The 21,145-nt window shown below is 44.7% G+C and overlaps 1 protein-coding gene across 6 annotated transcripts in view; it reads left to right on the top strand.

The window, feature by feature from the left end:
• Positions 1 to 21,145, top strand: part of SPTBN1 (spectrin beta, non-erythrocytic 1) — a 147,237-nt gene that overhangs the window by 82,618 nt on the left and 43,474 nt on the right. For all 6 annotated transcript variants that reach the window (XM_067293009.1, XM_067293008.1, XM_067293010.1 and 3 more), the window contains 8 exons: positions 5,503 to 5,654; positions 11,925 to 12,098; positions 13,838 to 13,929; positions 15,930 to 16,010; positions 16,785 to 16,900; positions 17,936 to 18,048; positions 18,680 to 18,867; positions 19,893 to 20,010. In XM_067293009.1, coding sequence (XP_067149110.1) covers positions 5,503 to 5,654; positions 11,925 to 12,098; positions 13,838 to 13,929; positions 15,930 to 16,010; positions 16,785 to 16,900; positions 17,936 to 18,048; positions 18,680 to 18,867; positions 19,893 to 20,010 — 1,034 coding nt within the window. The remainder of the gene's footprint in view (positions 1 to 5,502; positions 5,655 to 11,924; positions 12,099 to 13,837; positions 13,930 to 15,929; positions 16,011 to 16,784; positions 16,901 to 17,935; positions 18,049 to 18,679; positions 18,868 to 19,892; positions 20,011 to 21,145) is intronic.

Raw genomic sequence — 21,145 nt, forward strand, 5'->3', positions numbered from 1 at the left:
GGAGCAACGCTTGTCTGGTCTCCAAGTCAGGTATTTAGTAATGTTTCACGTAGGGTGCACACCGTCTGCGTGTGCCGCTATAGTGGATATTAATAATTTTAAGCCAGAGAAATTCTAGCTTGGAGAGTAAAAAAGGCTTAAACCTGCAGGAGATGCATCTTTTGGAGCTAGGCGTGAAAATTCATCCTTAATTTGCCTTGCTTGACGCATTACATGGATCCACAATGTTGGTAAGCTGTAGAGCGAACGGCCTGTCCCCCCGGCCGTCCAGCGGGTTTGCGATGTACACCACCAGCCACCTCCGAACGCAAGCGCTGGCCGGGCAGCTGCACGCACAATGCAGTGGCAGTGCTCAGCACCCTGCACTTAGTCCTAGGCCCTTGGTGTTCATGTCAAGTTTCCATTAATGCTCTGCACTTCTGCATTTTCTTCAGGAGCGTTTCAGCTCCTTTCCGAGCTCTGCCTTTGCAGTTTATCCGATTGGGTGCGGAGAGTTTTTCAGCCCAAGTGCTTTTACATGCTGAAAGTCCTGTTACCTGCGCTGGGCTGGCAGCAGCATGTGCCAAACATATTTGCGATTCAGTTTTAAATGGATTCAAGGTCCATTTGTTGAAAATGTGATTTGACCGGTATGGAAGGGAGCAGACCGTCGTCAAGCTGTTTTTAGAAAAATGAGGCCTTTGCCACAAGAGCAGTGCAAAAGGATGGAGGCTGATAACGCTTTCTGGCACGTGGGAGCTTCAAAGGGGCCATGGGGATTTTGGAGCCATGCATCTTCCAGGGCATTCGCTAAGGCAAATTCTCCATTGTTCTGGCCCAGCTGGCAGAGCTGCCCGTGTGTAACGGAGAGGAGAAGGTGGTGTGTGTGAGCCCCTTCCTGCAACCCTGCACAGGGGATTCAGCCTCTGACAACTCCGACTTCCGTCTTTCGGAAAGTTGTCTACGTTTTGTCTGTTTTTTTTCCCCCCATCAAATCGGTAGAGGGGAAAAATGATTCCCCTCAGCTGGTGAAGGGGCTCGATGACTGCCTGTGAGCTCTTCCAGCCCTGTTTTATGTGAGTTGCAGTGAACAAACTGCTGCTTATTTACTAAACTCGTAAACAAAGTCAGTCCTTGATTTATCACAGTCGCAGAGCTGGAATTCGCAAGCCCCCGTGTGCTGGTGGTATTGTCATGGGGGTTTCCGCGTAAAGGAAATTTCCTTCCTAATGTTGCTTTGAGATAAGTTGGATTCTCTGTTATCAATACGGCTGGGAGAGCTGCTTCCGTTTCCCTGCTGCGCATGTTTTGCATGTTGTGCGTTTCTCTTTACCCTCGGGAAACAAGTGTTTGCACAAGCTGCAGGACACTTGGGGCTCCACCCATATCCTCTGCTTTTGGTTAATCTTCGAAACCTGAAAATGTGATTTTGAAGCTCTGAAGGACATCTGTCAAAACGATCACATGAGATTCATAAATAGCGCTTCAGGGCCCATCTCCAGTGTTAAGTCTATGATATCATCCTTATGGACGTGCTCGGCCCTTAGTGTAGAGCTTTTTGCATAGCAGTACCCCTGAAAAGTATAATAGCGATGTTCTGTGCTTAGCTGAATTTTCCAAGCTGTGAGTACCAGTTTTCTATACCTGTTTCTTTCTCTCTCTATCGAGCCCAGACTAAAATTCATTGCTTTTAATTCTATGCATGTTTTAACCTGAAACACCAGAGCAGAAAAATACGGTTTATCAGTTTGAAGGGGTTGGTAAAAGGGTTGCAAAAACCTGCAGTCGTTGCAAAATACCACGTAGAAATCATCAGGAGAGGTTTTAGCATGACCGGCCCCAGCCACGCAGCTTTCGAAACACGCTTCGGCCTGGTTTTCCCTTATGATAGCATGCAGCGCTGCAGGAGTTACGTGGCAACGGCGGCAGGAATGGCTTTGCCCTCTCTGCTGGGGTGTTCCTGCTGCTGGTGGCGCCAGCAGGGCATCGGGGAGGTGAGCTGGGCCTGCGCCAAGCGAGTTGCAACGCGGGCGCGGAGGGCAGGCTCGGCACGCGGGAGCCGGGGGGCAGCGCCGACACCGCGGCGGCTGCGGCCTCTGCAGCGGTGTCTCGCTGTTTCAGCTGGCAGCGGGGGAGGGAGGATGGGTGGGGGCCAGGGCAGAGGGCGACGGCGAGCGGGGAGGCGAAGAGCCCGAGAAACCAGCCGAGCCCCTGAACCGCGCGCTGTAAACAGGAAACCAGAGGACCGCAGCGCGCGGTGCGGAGGAAACGGGAAGGTAGAAAGGGGAGAGGCGGCAACCGTCTTTGAACCAGACTAAAAAACCCATGTACAATGGGACGGGGCGGTAAGCCGCCGAAGCGCGGCGGGCCTCCGGGGGGGAGCAGCGCCCCATCCCGTCCCGCACCCATCGCTTGGTGAGCTTAAGGATGCTGCGGCAGCGCGGAAGATGTCACTTTGCGGGGAGCTTTTTCCCCGCATCCCCACTGCCGAAGCGGGAGACGCTCTTTCGCGTCCGCTTTGGGGCCCGCCGATGGGCTGGGGAGCCTTTTTGGGGGGAGCCGCAGGGGGGCTGCGCCCGCTGGCGGGAGGCATCCCCGAGGGGCTGCCGATGCCTCCCGCCTCTCGCCAGGGGCTCGCTGGCTCCCGGGGACGGTCCCAAGCCAGTGCCATTCACACAACGGCACCAAAGGCGTCACAGCCTGGCTTGGCGGCACCACCGTATTTCCTGTGTCTTGTCCTTAGTCTGTTCGCAACGGGGCGCTGACCCTGCATCTCCTCTTACTAAAAGCCCACGGTACCCAGTGCTGTTCTTTCCCCCCTGTTGCTTCTTAGCACGGTCCCAAACTGAGCTGGAGGGGTGTTGATAATTGTAGCTTTTGACCAAAGATTTTGACTAGGACATCTTCCTAATGATGTTTCACATCTTTCTTGTGTGTATGATATTTTCAGTATCCAACCTTATTTCGGGACCCTGTCCATCCTTGTGTCTCTTCAGGATGAATGTAGCCACAGGGGTCTCAACGTTGTGCTGCTGTACAGAGACTGCAGTAAAATAAACAGGCTTGCAGTGCTGTTTTGGGGCCTGCTTAAGCCAGTGAATCTGGTCAAGGGAGGCGTGGTAACTTCTGCTGGAATTTTGTTTGAAAAACAGGTTTTTGCAAGGCTTTTATTCCGTGACTCATTCATTTTAAAAAATATTTCTACTAAAAGCATGGATTAGTAGACAAGCAGTTATGCAGATACAGCATTCCCAGGAACTTGCTATAAATAGTTCTTAAAAATATACTTAAGGTTAACAGAGACTATATTTAAATCATAGGTTACTATTCCCTCTAGTCAGATGCGTTGGGTTTTTTCCCCCTTTGATCCAAGATTGAACAAACTATGTCGTCACGCTGCTGGCGTGAATTGCGACTTGGTTAGGAGACGCTGCAGTTTTTGCCTGCCAAGGCAATATTTATTTTTATAGCGGAGGGGGCGAGGTTTGGGCTCTCTGCTGAGCGGGCTGTTCTCCTGTCCCCGTGCTCGTCAGCAGCCCCACGGCCGTGACGTGCTGCGGCGGTGAGAGGAGCGTGGCGCGCGGCCGCCGGCACGGGCCCTTTGGCGGGCAGCAGGAGGCCGCGAGGGCGAGCGCGGCGGCGGCGGCGGCTCAGAAAGCACGGTCGGTCGCTCAGGGCGCTGCAGAGCGGCCACAGCTATTGCTGCCTTCCTGTTTTCTTCCTGCATGGGCAGCAAGACTCTCCTTCATAGAAAGCGAGCACAAGCAAGCGTCACACGGGGTGTCAATTCGTTGAAAGCGTGTTGGTGCATTGCCACAAAAATCACCTTTGAAGTCTTTCCAAGTCCCCCCCCCCCTTTTTTTTTTTAGTTTCCCACCTTTATAGGTGGGTCGAGGTTGTTACTTGTGGGACAGTTTCAGTGCATTAACTTTGGGTCTCTTCCTACCACATGACAGAGTGGCAAGAATAAGTTCAGAAATACATGGGAGGAACTGAAATCTTGGGGTGGGGTTTGTGCAATTAGACAAACCATCACCACAGCGCTCATCTGCTCTCCCCCTCCCTTTCAAATCCTCCCTCCTTAACCACCTTCTGTTGTCTCTGTTATTTATTTTCGTACTGTTTTTTCATATAAATAATAACTTGTTCCCCAACTTTCTGTCCTCTCCAGCTGCAGCTTCTTTTTTGTTATTCTTTGTCACCAAGATCAGACTTGTCCTGCTATCCCTATGGTTCCGTGGGGCTGGAGGAGAAAGCTAGATATGAACGTGCTGGGATTGTGCCCCGGCCACGCTTGCTGCCGGCAAGTGGGCACGTAGTTCCTCTTGAAGGAGGGCATCCACTGACACCCAGGCTAGTCAGATAGGAAATTTCAGTTCCTCTGCACTGGCATAAATATTTTCTGTGTTTAAAACAACATGCTCAGAGTTTTAAGAAATGGGTGTGTTACATTTTGGTTTAGGATTTACAAATCTTCACGTCCCACTTCTGAAAGCGGCTCCAAACTTCCAAAGACACCAGTGAGAGCTTTGGATGTTCAGCCGCTTTGAAAAGCAGACACCTTCCATTTGTATGTCTAATTATGGACTTTGGAGTCCAAGCTTAGGCACCTGTGTTTTGACAAAGTCGGTCCATAGTACTTCCCAACTCAGTGAAATGACTTTTTGCTAACAAGTAAGGGATTGATCCAAAGCCCTTGACAAAAGACTTTACCTGCAAAGATATGTGATATTTTCTGAGAATTATTCTCTGCTTGACCAATAACTGTTTAAGAGTTTCTGAATTAATGCGGTCTGTAATGAGTGTGTGCATTCAGAGAGCTCTCTTAGCCAGTGTTTTCCTGTATAAACAGTTGTGAAAGACTCTGAGAAGGGAAAGTGGAAAGAACCTATTTTTCTATGGCTTAAATAAATGCAAGCCTATTTCAAACATGCAGTTGTGGAAAAGTTCATCTTGACATTGTGTGAGTACAGTTATAAATGTTGAATCTGCAAATAAATATTATAATGAGAGGAAAAAAATAAATGAGAAGCTTTGGTTTCTGCTCGCTTTTATACCTATGCTAATCCTATGCTAATGACTGCTATTTCAGAGGATCTACTGTGAACTTATGCATGCATTCAGGAGCAGAAGTTGGTCTGTTCTTCCAAAGGTGGAAGATAACTCTTGAGCAAATTACTGGACAGTTTGATCAGTCCAAAATGGCTTTTTTGTTGTAGCTCTACAACTGACCTCTTCATAGCTTAAGAAAGCTGCTTCTATAAGCAGCGTGTAAGTCTGCAATATATACTTCAGAGATATTCCATAGACAGTAACTCAGTAAAATTCCCAATGACACTAGAAAATGTCATAAAATAGGAAGAAAGATGGATTTTCAGTGAGAAGTCCCAAATTCTGCAATGATTCTGCTTAAAAAAAGCAAGATTCTTTCATTTAATGTATTAGATATGTTTGAGCATCACATTTTCTTGTAGGTACATAAACTGATTTATTTTGAGTGATGTCATGTTGTTTTCCCAACAGATGAACGTGAGGCAGTTCAGAAGAAGACTTTCACGAAGTGGGTTAATTCACACTTGGCACGCGTATCCTGCAGAATTACAGATCTATACACTGACCTTCGCGATGGAAGAATGCTTATCAAACTTCTGGAAGTTCTTTCGGGAGAGAGACTTGTAAGTGCCTGTTTATTTTATATTCACTGGGGTTCTTTTTTGTACCTTTTTGTCATAAAAACTGTGAGTGAACTCTTGGCTCAACTGAAGTCCAGCAAAACTATCAGTGATTTTAGAGGATTCAGAGTTGCACGTGTTCTTTTTAAGAAATGTCTTCCTATGTACTTAAAAGAAACAAAAGTCTGTTGCTTCAGGAACAGCTGGATCCAAACTCCATTAACATATCTTCCTATTGGTTTCAGTAGGAATCAAAGGACGTCTCCTTTTAAGGCTTCTTGCTAGTGAGATGCTAAGTGCTTCCAGCAGCGTACTGACTACCACCGAGTCTGGCAGCAGCAGAGCACTCAGGGATCCCCGGCCGCTGAGACCGTCTCTGTAACGCTGAATTGCACGTGCTGGGGAATGTTCCTGGGCACCGTGGCCAGCTGGCCCCTATCTGCTCTAGTAAACACGGCTGCCAGACCCAGGTGGCTGCACGCTGGCTGCCTGCCTGCCCCAAGACATCCCATCCCCTGGAGCGTGCCTGGGGATTGCTGAGGACAGCTAGTTAGCGAGGGCCAGATCCATGCTGGGGAACACTGTGGCAGTTTTAACCGTGTTGTTAATCATATCCCAGTGCTCAGGAAGGCTCCTGCGCGTACCTGAGTTTACTAGGATAGATATGGCCTGGATTTTCCTTGGTTAGAGGTACATCTGAAATAAATAAATAATGGGCCAAATTCTTTCTTTGGGTATGTTGAGGGAATCCCCTTAATATCAGCACAAGGGGTTGGTGAGTAAGAAAATCCCTATAGTGAAAAATTCTGCTGCATGACAGGAAAACTGGGCTTCAGGCAATGTCCGGGTATCAGTTTTTCACTCGGTTCCTTAAATGATGGCCATGTTCTTAACAACCTAATTTAAAGCAATCTTTTCAAAGAAATATGGGTCTTTAGCTAAGACCTAAGGCTACATGAGGTTGCGACTGGGTAATCACTTGTCATCAAGCACTCCTATTAATGGAAGCTCCATGGCTTAATACCCTGAGTAACGAATTGAACAGATGGCCCGCAGTGTAGTATCTGTACAGTAAGGCAAGAGGGAGAGATTTCCAAATGCATCTGTGATGTTGAGGAGACTCTCACATGCATAGAAGTACTCTGTCCTGGTGCTCTGCAGGTCGAGGTAAATACTTTTCGTGTTTGTCAACTCTATGTTGCTCAAAATATGTTTCTCTCTGTGCCAAAATCTTACTTCAGTGAGGTTTTAGTGTTGGACGTACTCACGGCCAGTAGCACTGAGATCCGAATCTATTCTCAGTCATACAGGAATAACTGAGATCAGTGTGCACCATTATTTAACAATTCAGGCTACACCTCTGCCACCTCAGCTTAAACCTTCATATCTGCCTGCCAAGATTGGACTTTCAGTGTCAAATAGCAGTGGTGGAGCTCAAACCAGTCGTGTAACTCCTGCTGCATGATTCATTTACATTTTTCACTCCAGGTCTTGAAAAATGCAAACAGTGCTTACGCAGCTGATCTGGTGGGAGGGTGCAGGAGTCACCTGGTGAGAGTGCTGGATCTGCACTTGCATCATCGTTTGCGTATCGCATTGACAGCTGCCAGCACGACCACAAATTCTTATTCTAGCTTCGTTATCTCAGCCTCAGGATGGAGGACATCAGTCTCTGTTTGAACAGCACATTCCACCACACCTTCCTCCGCAAACAAGAATCCAGATAATGCAATTCACTAAACCTTGAGACAATTACACACACTAAAAATATGCTAGTAGGATCAGCATGTAGTTGTTGACATTCTCTGGTCTTTTGGAATTTATTTTAGTTGCTATTGATTAAGTTCTGACATCTCCATGCCACCACAGCAGAATGTAAAGGCATTGTCTTACCCGGGAAGCTTAACATCAAGATGAGAAACCTCAAGTGGTAAGAATGGAATAAAGGGACACAGAAACTAGCCTAGATCATTATTTTAATGCGGTGTATTTATTGATGCGGTAGGACAAGCAGAATTTTGTTCTCATGTTAGAGATAATGACTCGGATTCCAGAGCTGGAACCATATACCTGTGAGGACATTCCTGTATTTAGGATACTAATCTGGGAAAGAGGACTGCTCTTTGCCGTCCCTAAAACTTCCAGCCACGTTTGAGCAAACCCTGCATTTTTCAAAAGATCTTGTGGCTTCTGACTCTGTAAACCCAGAGTCCTTGAAGGTATGTTGGGGAGCCTCCAAGTGAGAGTGTACAAAATAGCTTCAGTTCTCAAACTGGCACTCTTTTGCTTCTTTCTGAGCTGTGACTCCTGTTTGGTAGGAGCTGCCTAGAAACATTTATTCTCCTCAAAGCTCATTATGTCAGTCACCAAAAATGTGGCAGTATGTGGGCTGCTGAAGGTTGCAAATCACTGTCTATCAGGCTGGTTAACACTGCCTTTCTGTTTCTGTGTATGCCCCCACTGGTCCCTATCCATTCATTGTCTCTGGTCTTAGACTGTAAGTTCTCTTGACGTAGACCTTCACAGCTACCTCCATCATGACAGGTACATCTGGGCATTGTGGACAGTAATAACACCAATAAATAAGAATGACTACGTAATTATCACAGAGTTGTTTGGTCCTGAAGGCATGAGCTGCAGCTTTCTTCAGTCACCCGCTGCCTTATAAATAGAAGGGCAACGTTTACATCTTCCCATCTTCACTCAGTTATTTCCAGTCCTAGTTTTTAGTCCAGATCTTAACTATTTAAGGTCCTCAGAATGGCACAATATTCAAAAACAACACGATAGCGTGCCACTGAGCAAAGTGGGGAAAGAATCCAACCAGTATGAAAAGACAGTTGTAATTTTGTTTGCGCACACTGTTAACCAGCTTCTCCCAAACAGAAAAATAAAGCCGAGAATTGTTTTCCACATAAAATTGAGCATTTAGCTCAGTTTCTTCCAGAACTAGATAAAGGCTCGATAATTTCCTTAGAATTCCTGAATGCTCAAAGGTCAAATTGTTTAAGCAGATCCTCTCTAGTGAATTCTGTCACGTTTCCTATTGGAGAAGGGAAGATTTTTGAAGTAATATGGATCTTCCTGATAACATGCTTGTGAAGATTTTGAGTTCGTGTAAATACCATAAGCAATGCATTCAGCATGCTTTTTTTTCCTCTGGTTAATTTTGTGGACCTGTTAGCTTAATAGAGGTGAGACTCCTGCCGAAGGGGAACTGGTAGGCTGTTCTCGAGGCCATTTCTGTCTCACGTTGAGGCTGTGCAGGAGAGTGTGGCAAGAGCAGCCACACCTTGTACAAACAGGTCTCAGACTTCTCTTCCCCTTCTTGTCAAAGAGCAGTGGGTTAAAACCTGTATGACCTGCCTAGGCAGATGTTCAGTAAAATTTAACCTCCTGTCTTCTGGGGGTGCCCTACATTTTTTTGGCCAAGTTGTCACCATGTTCTGGTTCTGTGCAGGGGTTTGAAGTGGCTTCTCAGGCCATTAATAAATCATAGTTTGAATGGCCCTAGTCTACACTAATAATAAGTTGTTGTAGTCCCAACAGGGAATTTCTGAGCCAGAAAGTCCACCCGGAAGTCACTGTGGCACTAGAAAAGTCAGCTCTTTCCTGCTCTACGGGGAGCTGAATGTCCCCTCTGGATCAAGGGGAGGTTGGAAATGTATTTTGCACTGCTACAAATCTAACCCCAGCCTTTGGAAACCATGGATGGAGCACTCAACCGGCTTCTTTAGATCAGAAAGAAACAACTGCTGTGGAGAAATAAAACTTTCTTATTTCCGTGCATGATGAGGAGGCAGAAGCTTAGGTGAAACATAACAGCATCAGGAAGCATGTAGAGGAGCTGCATGCTACAGGCGGACACTAAGGGGAGGAGAGAGGACAGGCAGTTGCCCCGCTGGCAGTCTGCGCCATCGTGAGCTTGCTGCCCTGGGCTCTCTGTCCTGCCGCTGCGCCCCGGCGGTCGGGGTAAGCCTGCGCTCACATCGGTGACGTTCAGTGGAGGCCAGTGCGGACGCTGTGAAGATTGTCCATTCACCAGATTTTAGAGGTCCTCTGGGTCTGATTTGATTGTTATGTGATCTATTGTGTGTCCTCTACTACTTCCCATAAAATCATTGTGCTTGTGGGGAGAAAAATCTTGCCGGTAAACGAAGGCTGTATTTCCTGTATTCTTCATCTGAGAGCAGGTGGTCATATAGGTTGTGGGAGCAGGTGGCCTCAGGAACTAAACAAAACACCTGTAGTGAATGGTATCAACTCTGTCACCTTGGTGCTGGAGTTTCTGACAGCAGAAAAGGCATTTTTAAAACATTTTCTGCTAAATAACTTGGAGCATTACAGCCTAGTGGAGTTGCTGTTCGGGTAAATGAGAAGGACTCCTCTAATTTGTGGGAGAACAAAATCAGGTCTTTCGTTGCTTCTTAGAAGCAGCCACGGTAGCAGCAGCCCTTCCCATGTTTCGGGAACATCGTCATAAAAGCAATGCACCTTGTATAAATTGTAAACACGGAGCTGGGGCACCGGCAGGAGCGAGCGCAGCCCTGTGCCCCCCAGCCGTGGGCTCCTCTCCCTCCCTGGGAATCCGTTTGTCCTTTGCAGTTTGCAAGGTTAACTTAAATCTCTGGTCCAGTTTAACCACATGCTTGGGTAATAGGTAGCACCAGCAGCAGGGTGGATCCGGGATCGTCCCTGTTGACAGCAGTGGGTCTGTGGCTGGGTTAAGCTGATAATCATGTAACCTCACTCTCACTCTCGCTTGCGCGAGGGGCAGTTCATCCTATATGGTGGTGTTTGGGCATATGTAAGTATATGCATAGGGTGTGCGTGCAGTTTGTGCCTCCTCTGGGGTCCTCTCGCACCCGAAAGCAGTGCCGGGTTCTTGGGAATTCACCCCCTCAACGGGGGACGGTGCTGGCTCTCTCGGCTGTGCTGCCCTGCCTTTGAAGGAGAACTGGCGGCGACCGAAAACTGAAGTGAAACTAATGACCTCTGAAGCGTAAAAGCGTCCCGAAGGGCATCTTTCTAGCAAGCGTTTCATCTTTATGTCACACTGCTGTTCAGGCTGCTGCTTCTGGGGAACATAATATGGCTCTGGCTGAAACTCTTCCCCTTGAATGCAGTCCGAGGAGAGGATTTTGTCTCGACTGTTTCCACGGCTGGTTAATTATGTTCGCTCCAGACAACAAAGAAATTATGTCAATTAGTAGTTTGGCTGAGTACCTTTGGTGACAGTGAGCACTGAACAAGTTGTTCAACTGTAACGCTTATCTGCAGAACAAAGTTCCTTTAAATTTATTCAGTTTTACAACTGACTTTAACATGCTGTTAATATAGTCATGGCTTTTTTCATTTACACTGGGTCTTCATAAAAATGCATTACTTTTGTGTGGCTACTTCCCCCTCCCCCCCCGGGGGAGAAATTGTTTGAAATAAATCTGTTCTTTTATTTCCATAACATCTGTCTGTCTTTAACTGCTCAGAAAAGCAATGAAATTTCCTTCTCAAGGTGTTTCATTGACTAGCTTAGGGTCCAAATCTGAACTGCTTTTTAAGAGAATGTGTGCCTGTATTTGCAGATGTTCTCTGGACCATTACCAATTCCTTTTATTGCGTGCATATGCCAGTTACGGGCTTGTTTCGTATCTTTATCTTTGCAGAATCTTTTTTCTTTCTAAGTGTGGAAGAACTTGTGCTGGCGAAAAGAAAAGAGCATTTTAGGGCATTGTAGTAGGCATGGCATAAACCTAATGAAATTGAATATCATCCAGATAGTGAATGAATCTACTAGACTGAAAAACTGAAGGAAGTAAGCAGGCAGAATATTTTGAAAAGCAAATGAAATGGGCTTCAACTTCTATTCAGAAACTTGCTCCTGCTCTTTGTGAGGTCCACGGTTAAGCTTGGTACCTGTCACCACAAGCCCTTCTGGGAGGAGCAGCCGTGGTGGTCCCTGGCTGCCAGGGCTGGAGGCAGCCTGCAGCGCGCAGGGCAGCTCAGCCCCGGGTGCTTGCAGGGTGGGACGTGGGCGTTCGGCGCTCCGGCTGCGGGTTTGATGCCCACTGCCATTATCCTTGCATAAATGCATGGCGAGGGGTATGGAGCGGTTGCGCCCCTCGAATCTGAAGAACAAATATTTGTTCTGCAAAACTTGAAAAGCAGTATTTCTGGCTGGTAGCGGCCCACCTGCCTGGACTGAACAGTTAACAAGCACCTCTTCTTCTTCCACCTATAGCAATGTATGTTTTTCTTCTCCCTTTTGCCTTCTAGCCCAAACCAACTAAAGGAAGGATGCGCATCCATTGCCTGGAGAATGTTGATAAAGCCCTTCAGTTTCTGAAAGAGCAAAGAGTGCACCTGGAAAACATGGGGTCTCATGATATTGTGGATGGGAATCACAGGCTGACGCTTGGCCTTATCTGGACCATTATCCTGAGATTCCAGGTAAAGATCTATACGTGCATACGTAAATGCACACACACGTTTGCGTTTTCCATGCTTGTTTGTAATATGTTTTATTGTGCTTATTAAGTGTGGAGTGCTCCCAAGCCCTCTGGCATGATGGGAGTGAAAGGTGCTTAGCATCTGGCAGAACATGCTTCAGAGCTTAGAGGACAGAGTATAAATTAATCTTAATGGTACTGCTGATCTGTTGTGACAGCCAATGGGAGTTAGAGGCTTAGGTTTCCTGTGTGCAGAGTCAGATGCTTTTATTTTTATAGTACTATTAATTATGAAGCCCCAGAACCCAAACAAACTCTGTTTTATTTTTATTTCCAGAGAGTTTGATCTTTTAAACACTTAAAATAATGTCAAGTTGTTTGTGAAGCTATCATGTTTCAGTTTTAACTCGTACTGTTAATGTGCATGCAACTTGCTTCTCTTGTTACCGCTGAGAGCCAGAACATCCTTCTAAAAACTTCGACATTTTAGCTTTCTTTAAGCTTCACTTAAAGCTGTGTGCACAGTGAGTAGGGGTATTTCAAGCTCTTCAGATCCATAATAAATGATGGGGAAGGGAGTTCCTGCCTGAACGGAGGGGTACCTCTACCTGTTCATGGGGGTCCTGCACTGAGGCTCTGTGTGCAGATCCGGGGAATGCTTTCTAGGGAAAGGAAGATCCATTTGACAGACTGGTTAATGATTCGCCTCACTGATAGTACCAGAACATCTGGCAGATAGACATACATGCTCTTGCAGACCTAGGGGAAACGCTACCCTCAGCTGTTCCTACCTCTGCAGTGGTTGACAGTAACCTGGCTGACTTTGCCCTGAAGCGAACTAGGCGCACCCACAGGAGGTGTTTTAGTGCCTCGGCTGGAGGCAGTGATTTCTCGTTTTCCAGCAAGATGCACGTTGGTCTTTGACCTCAGTCAGCAAAGGCTAGAAAGTTCTTTTGCAGAAACCTGAAATAAAAATAACATTCTCTTAAGTTCCATGTTGCTCGGTGTTTTTCCTAACATGAAAGCGTTTTGCCTGACTTTCAGTGATGGCTGTGGAATTTCACCGAAGACTTTATATTAGCTGAACAGCAGTTGTGTGGTACAATACTTTTTAAAAAAGTATTGAGGTATATCCATAAGATCAGATATATTTGTTTATCCTTATGAAGTAAGAAGTGTTTGTCTTCTTTCTTTCTTTTTATAAAGTGGATAATGGCTGAGAATCCAGAATATATCTTTGTGATGCTGTTAAGGGCAGACTGTTTTCTCCAAGCTTGGTGTCAGAAAATGTGTTTGCTCCTATGAAACTCCTGGTTAGGTTTTGCCAGTAGATTCCCTGCAAGGGCCCTTACCTGCCCTAGGTCCTTCACTCTGCAAAGATGGGTGTGCTCAGCATGCTGCAGGATGCTTACAGCGCCTTGCAGGATGAGACCATAATGCTGTATAAAACAGGTTTTGCCTTGACAGTTGGAAATAAATATTCTGGTGAAGTTTAAACCTTTTTGTCTATGGACTAAACAAATAATAATCCTCCAGTATAATAAAGGCAGATGAAGCTTTCTTTTGACATGAAGGCACTTAAATGAAGAGGAGCCTTATGTACTCCTTCCTTGCCACTTGGGTCATCTTAGATTTCCCTTGTTACTTACATTCTGATATAAATTTATTTCATCTTTTCAAAAAAGGCAAAAAATTGTTTTCTCAGAGGTGAGCTAATTAAAACTGCTTTGTTACTTTTAGATCCAAGATATCAGTGTTGAAACTGAGGACAACAAGGAGAAGAAATCTGCTAAAGATGCTTTGCTTTTATGGTGCCAGATGAAGACAGCTGGGTGAGTGTAGATTAAGTGGTTATCTCTAAAGCTCTTCTTATAGCATTTTGAGTTTTCACTGAAATCACTTTAAATGGGCAAACACATATCTCTCCTTAAATGGATTGAACCAAGAGGAGAGAACTGATGTTTACAAGTCATAAAATTCTGAATCGATTATGTTATTATGAATTCTGTATAATAAACATCTGAATCTGAAAATCTATGAATATGTAGTAATATGACAATTCTTTTTCATTCATACTCCGAAGAAATAATGATGCTTTGGATGTTTGCCACCATCTTTTCCCTCTTTCCCTATATAATGACATATAGATATGCAGAAAATAGCTTTTTAAAACAATTTCATAAGCTTTGTCCCAATCTACGGTTCCTTTGGAAGTTGCGGTAGTTGAGTCCATTCTTGTAAAGAATGATATACCATTTGTGACATGTTCAGTTGTTATTGTCAGAATGAAAGTGAATTTAATCTGAGTCCTGAGCTTCTATTTTTTATCATGTAATCTAGGAAAGATATACAGGGACCAGTCCTGTGCCATCTAAGTTACCATCAAACTCTCCCTTTTGACTACAGTGTGAGCAGGCCAAGTTTGAGCTGATGATTGCTATGTTCTGTCTGCATCTGTGTGTATTGACTGACTAGGATTTTCTGAGCATTAAAAACTGTTCTTAATTGTGATGTCTCTTGAGGCAGACAGCCATCCAAAACCTGAAGACCAAATGATACTATTTAGCGGATTTTATTTTTTACTTATTTTCAAAGATCATACATAAAATTACTTCTTTTTCAATGGCATAAGATGCAGAAGTGTATTTTACATCTCAAAAGTGCTGAAATGTGTATTCTGGCATTCATAAAGTATCCCTGTCGTGCAGACATAATGTCTTTTTTATATCTATTCAGCGTAATGCAGTGGGATCCACCCAGCAGGGTGGATAAAATAGCAGCAAAGGTGAAGGTTAGTCTCCTGTCTTGGCTGAATCATCTACTCTAAAGTAGAAGCTGGTGGCAGCAGAATTTGTTGCACAGAATACATTTTGAGAGCTACAAGGAAGATAAAACCAGCTGGCTACTGTTTCTTTCTGTCTAGTTATATGGTTTAGCCACATGCGTTTCTAGCATGAGCTTGAATATCTGTGATTATCATTCTGTTTTTTCCACTATGAAGAGGATTTTTCATAAATGGAAATACTTCCAAAATGTCTTTCTCTAACAGTAACCTTCTTGCATAGGTAAATATCCATTATTTATAGGAATTCAGTATGTTTCCCCCATGAAACATGGATGACCATGTAATTAATGAAATGGGCACTTTTGCATTATTCTAGTGATACTTTGTCTTCTCGAGAACTTCATTAAAAGTCGGTTTGTGAGCAGCCTGAACTTTTTTGAGACTCCTAAAATACCTGAATCACCAAGCAAATTAATTCTGCCTCTGCTTATTCATGGAACATGAAGGTGGTCATCACGCATACATCTTGTTTAAAAGTCAGATGGTGAATAGGGTCAGTCCTTGAAGCTGCTCATGACAGCAGACCATTTCAAGGAAAACTTAATGTATTATTGCTCCTGTGGCACCTGCAGCCATCAGAAAAGGTTTGACTCATCCCTTTTCATCCAGCTGTTCCTGCTCTTCTCCTAAACTTGACATTTTGAAAACCTCTTCAGTTCTGTGCCAGCAGCTGAGTCAGGAACGGGCTTTAGGCTTGCAGGGATTTGGAAGTCCATAGGCTGCAGATTGGGCAGTAAGTTATAAAATAGTAGCTTCAAGTGATTTCTTTGAGGGGCATAACATTTACAAGAATAAATGAGAAGTGCTTACCTCTACTGTCAGTCTGATTAGGAAACAGTCAGGGTGATAGATAGTCCATTGTGGGATGGCACTGTCCCACCCTTATGTTTACAATAAATTTAGCGCTCCTGCTTTTAGTGACAGGGTTGCAGAGCTGCAGCAGGGATGATATATTGATTGTGCTGTTTCTGTTTTGTGTTGTGTCAGTTATCCCAATGTCAACATTCACAACTTTACGACAAGCTGGAGGGACGGGATGGCTTTCAATGCACTAATACATAAGCACAGGTATGTGTGAGTAAATGTCTTTAGGGATTTTGAAAGCTTAAACTGCTGCACTGCACACTGTGTTCTGCAGTTACCTTGCAGCTTGATTGCAAAATCTGTGGCAGGGAAGAAGCTGAAGAATTGGGGAGAGTTTTACAGCATCTTGCCTTTCACGCTTGTGGTCACTGTGAGCTCATCTGGGCAACAGCTTCTCACATTGCAAGTCAAAACAGGTTTTGCATTTAGCCTCAAGAGAATGAATTATACATGTGAGATTGTCTTGCTTTGTGACTGACCAAGCTGGAAAAAGGGTTTTATACCTTACTGAGTAACCTATGGTCCGGCCGAGCAGCCTGGAATACAGGGCTGGAGGGAAAGAAATCACTCTGAGAGGGATGGCAGGATGCAGTGCAAGGCTTTGACGTGGCTGGGGAAGCCACTCATTGGCAAGGTCTGCAGGTGAAGTTAGTGGGACAGCTTGCATGCTTACACCAGCACGAGGAGAGACTACCTGAGCCCAGCTGTGGCTGTTAATTTCTTTCCCAGGTCACCTTTTTCCCTGGTAAACTCTCCTCACTTTTTGTCACAGACTGGGTTCTGCTGTGCTGGCATATGCTAGGCATTACTTCACTCCTTTAATACTCCTGTTCAAATAGAGAGGGCTACTGGGGAAGAGAAACCTCAGCAGTGTGAGGGGCCAGGTTTTCTGAAGACTGCGGATTTTATTTCATTTGTTCATTTGAGGGTGGCTGCACTGTGCTTTGGGAAATCTAAAGAATTTTCCGTCCTGTCTAGGCCTGATCTGATTGATTTTGACAAGCTGAAGAAATCGAATGCACACTACAATCTGCAGAATGCTTTTAACCTTGCAGAGCAACACCTTGGTCTTACTAAGCTCCTGGACCCTGAGGGTAAGATTTCCTGCCATTTCAGCACTTTACGGCTCTTTGTGGGTTCTTCTCTCCTACCCCTCCTTATCCCAGGGTGCTGTTTGGTGACAGCTTTTTGTGCAGAAGAAAGAGCAGCTGGCTGCTGTGACTTGCCAAGAGGCACAGCCAGCGCGGGCAGGAGAAAAGGCAAGATGTCTCCTGCAGAGGACTGCGCAGCGGGAGCACAGGAGCTCTTAATCCTGAGTTTATATTCCCCCACCTGACAAGATCGCTGGGCTGGCCATATATACAGAAAACCGTTCCAGTTATAGACATCCTTTTGGCCTGCACTGAGAAACGGTGTCTGTAAGCCAAAAGATGAATAATGTGGATGTCACCAAATTGTTAGCAGCCTCACTCACAGGCTGTCAGTAAGATATGGGCTGTGCTTTCTGGTGGGTGTGCGTGCTCATAGGAGGGCTTGCAGCACCGGGACAAGAGCTTCCTTGTCGCGGGGCACGTAAAGGTCACGCGCTTGGGCACGTTTCTTCTTGCCGATTTTCCAGTGCCTGAGAATTGCTGCAGGAGAGGAAAGCATTTGTTTTCCATCTGTGTATCTCAAAAGATTTGCCTGGACAGACATACAATTAGTTTCGAATTCCTCTCTCTGAATGCTGATACAGCCTCAGCGTTCCTAATTAACATCGTCTGTCGGCTCATGCAGACATAGAGGCGCTAAATAAGTTACTCAGCAGGCTGTGGCAAAGTCTGGCACCTGACTCAGGAGTCCCCCAGGCCCGCAGCCCACCAGCGCGGGCTTTAACAGCAGTCCACGCTAAGGCGAGCAGGTGAAGGAGCACTTCTCGGTGATGGACTTCAGTGCTGTACAGTGCCACGTAATCCAGAACCAGTCCAAAGCCGCTGGACTCGCTTCTGATTAGAACCTAAATCTTAGGAGCTGAACTGCCACTGAACCCATCTCTCTGACTCTTGAACCCGCCCTTATTGGATTATTAGCTCTGTTGTTTTAACCCACACACCCGCAGTGCGCTAAGACAACTCTTGTTTGGTTTTCAGATATCAGTGTTGATCATCCTGATGAAAAGTCAATCATCACCTACGTGGTGACATATTACCACTACTTTTCTAAGATGAAAGCTTTAGCTGTCGAAGGAAAACGTATCGGAAAGGTTTGCAAGTTCAAATTATATATTGTTATAAAGCAGCTTAAATCATTCTGTTATTTCTTTTTATTGTTAAGTGTTGGTCTTTTAAGAGTCCACTGTATGGTAGTTTTTAGTTTTGTTTTTGAACATGTTTTGAACGTTAAATAGTCCCGTATGACTGTTAAGAGTGTTTAATTTCCAGCTGTCTCTTATTAGAAAACATTTGGCCAGTGTTTTATTTTTGCCTGTTAATTTTGCATCACTGTTGCTTTTCCTTTCCCATTAATTGCTCTTCACCCTCTGGGTCCTCTGTCTGTCTTCTGGAGCCCAGAGGAGTCTCTCATTTAGAAATGTGCACTCTTCGCTGCCTTTTGGCAAGGCTGCCACCATCCTTACAGCTGGCAGACTGAACATGAATCCTTTTTTAAGCCTCAGCTCTGCCCCTCCATTGCCTTGGGATCATGGGAATTCACTTCTGAAAAACGCAAGGTCCTCAAAGCTCGGGGATCCCAGCTGCTGGGGCCCTTGGCAGTGAGTGGTCTGATTCGTAAGCCGAGTCTCCCAATACAGTTTCTTTCATGTAGCTTGTTGGATAAAATGACTCCTGAAGAGTGCTGCCCTTGTTATTCAAGTTGTTTTGTGCTGCTTGTTGCAGGTGCTCGACAATGCCATTGAAACAGAGAAAATGATTGAAAAATACGAATCACTGGCTTCCGACCTTCTTGAGTGGATTGAGCAAACCATTATCATCCTCAACAATCGCAAATTTGCCAACTCACTAGTTGGTGTGCAACAGCAGCTACAGGCATTCAACACGTACCGCACAGTGGAGAAACCACCCAAGTAATTTTAATCTTAGCTTAAAAAAATAGTGCTCTTGTTTTGTTTAGTCGATCATTGATATTTTTCTAAACAAACACATCCAAATAGTTTTAATCTTGGCTTTAATCTTTATTTTTCTAAACAAACCCAGATATCGTATTTCTAATTGGCACTGATTGTTATTTCTCAGAAACTATTTGCTTTATGCCATTCACATAATGCACATAATAACAGTAATAACTGTGTTGCTTGCAGGATCTCAGAGTCCTGGAAGCTGTCACTTCACTGAGATGCCTGCCATGTAATATGAGTGGTAATAGCATACCATCTTAGTATAGTAATATCACCAGTCATGCTTGCTAGCAGCATATGATACCAATAATAATAATAAAAAAATCTACTGTTTATTCAAAATCAAGAGGAAGTTTATCTGGCTTGGTAAAAAAAGAACTATGCTTGCTAAAAGTGATGTATCCAAAACCATTCAACTTATTTCTGAAAAGTTTTTTTTAGCATTATGATTTCAGCTCTGTTTATTATTTTTGTCTCATATAAGTTTTAATGAATAATAATCACAATCCAAAATATTACAGACTACCCAGACATCTTTTAAAATTGCAGTCTATTCCCTAGTGCCTATGAAATTTTGTGTATTTCCCAGGCGTATTATTCAGGGAAAACAGTGGGAAGAATTTATTGACTGCAGTAGGCTTTAAATAAAACTTCCATTTCTTGAGATGATAGAGTAAACTAGGACAATGCACACAGAGTAAATAGAGTAAAAAAATGCTGTCTTCTGTCCCCCAAAGGGATTTAAATCTGAACACACAGATAACTGACTTCTATGCAGGTTGTTTTGCTGTTTGACCCAACTGGTTCCAGGGAATGTGTGGGCTATTTCCATTGCTTCCAGCTTTCACACAAGATGAAGGTGTTTATCTGAATGCTCCATTCATAATGTCAGTATTTTTAGGAAGTGCTTTATAACACCTTAGAAGCAATGAAAGCTTTATTGTAACCCTGTTCTTTTTGGAAAATTTGTTTAGATTTACAGAAAAAGGAAACTTGGAAGTGCTGCTTTTTACCATCCAAAGCAAAATGAGAGCCAATAATCAGAAAGTATACATGCCAAGGGAGGGCAAACTCATCTCAGACATTAACAAGGTAAACCGAGCCAGCTCGTCCTGTGGGACTCTGAATTTTCTGTTTTAGTTTCAGCCTCAGTCCCAGCATCCTGGGAAGAAATGCATCTGCCTGCTCCAGCCTTTGAGGGCTGGAGATTTGGGGACCATAAGGGACCGGGAGGGGAGGAATGATCTTTTCCCATAGCTCGGAGTCACTAATCTGAACCGTCATCCCCGGGTGGCTTCAGCGTCTGTAACCTCTGCTGCACCTCCTGCCGCGGCGCAGGAGACTGGAGGAAGCGCCATGGCTGATCTTGTGAGTTCCCACCCGGGGCTGATACAGCTAGTTTTTTACACTGGTGCAGCTGGCAGAGCAGCAGCAGGTCTGACAAGCTCTCTCAAGGATAACAAACAGCTTTAAACTGTGAGCTTTCCTCGTTTGTGTTTGATCATGCTTGGCATTCCCAGAGCAGCTGCTGTGGGTGTCTGTGACCTCGGTCTGCATCCGAGAGAGCAGTAAACTGTACAGCTCCCCTGTTTGCGTTAAGCCCCTGTGCATGCCAAAAATACTTGGGTTTCAGGCATTTTCACATCTGTTAGGATTTAGAAGGATCTAGGTAGTTTGTTGTTTAATTGTGTCTATTTTTGTTGTTTGTAAGAAGATCTGAAAGGTGATTAGCTTGCTTTCAACATGCTTCTAAGACTTGTTATTTTTACAGTGTTAATGACATGCATGTGACTGACTTTTTTCCTGGAAAAAAGGTCTCACATGCAGCAAAAGTAATAGAGCTCTGTGCTTGTTTTTCTTTCTAAAGTGGATGTAATAAAGAACAGCAATCACAAGTTGATTTCAGAGGTGAGAGGGCATGAATCTCTATTTCTCATTATCTAAAAGAGAAAGGTACAATCCCTTCTTTGGAAACAGCGCTCAGAAGATTTTGAAACAAATGCTCTCCTACACGTTCAAGCCAGGTAGTTTGCTCAAGCTTACTGAGACAAACAAGAAATGTACTCAAGAAAATGCATCTGAGACACACAAGTTTTATACCCCTTACTCAGAAAACGAATGAATTGAGAATACATTTTAAAATCATGCCTGTATGTTAGCAGACAAGGTTTAAGGTCAAACAATATAAACCAGATTTTTTTTGGCTTATAAATAAATAAGCCAGTTC

This window comes from Apteryx mantelli, chromosome 3, assembly GCF_036417845.1.
Source record: "Apteryx mantelli isolate bAptMan1 chromosome 3, bAptMan1.hap1, whole genome shotgun sequence".
In the NCBI taxonomy this organism is placed as follows: domain Eukaryota; kingdom Metazoa; phylum Chordata; class Aves; order Apterygiformes; family Apterygidae; genus Apteryx; species Apteryx mantelli.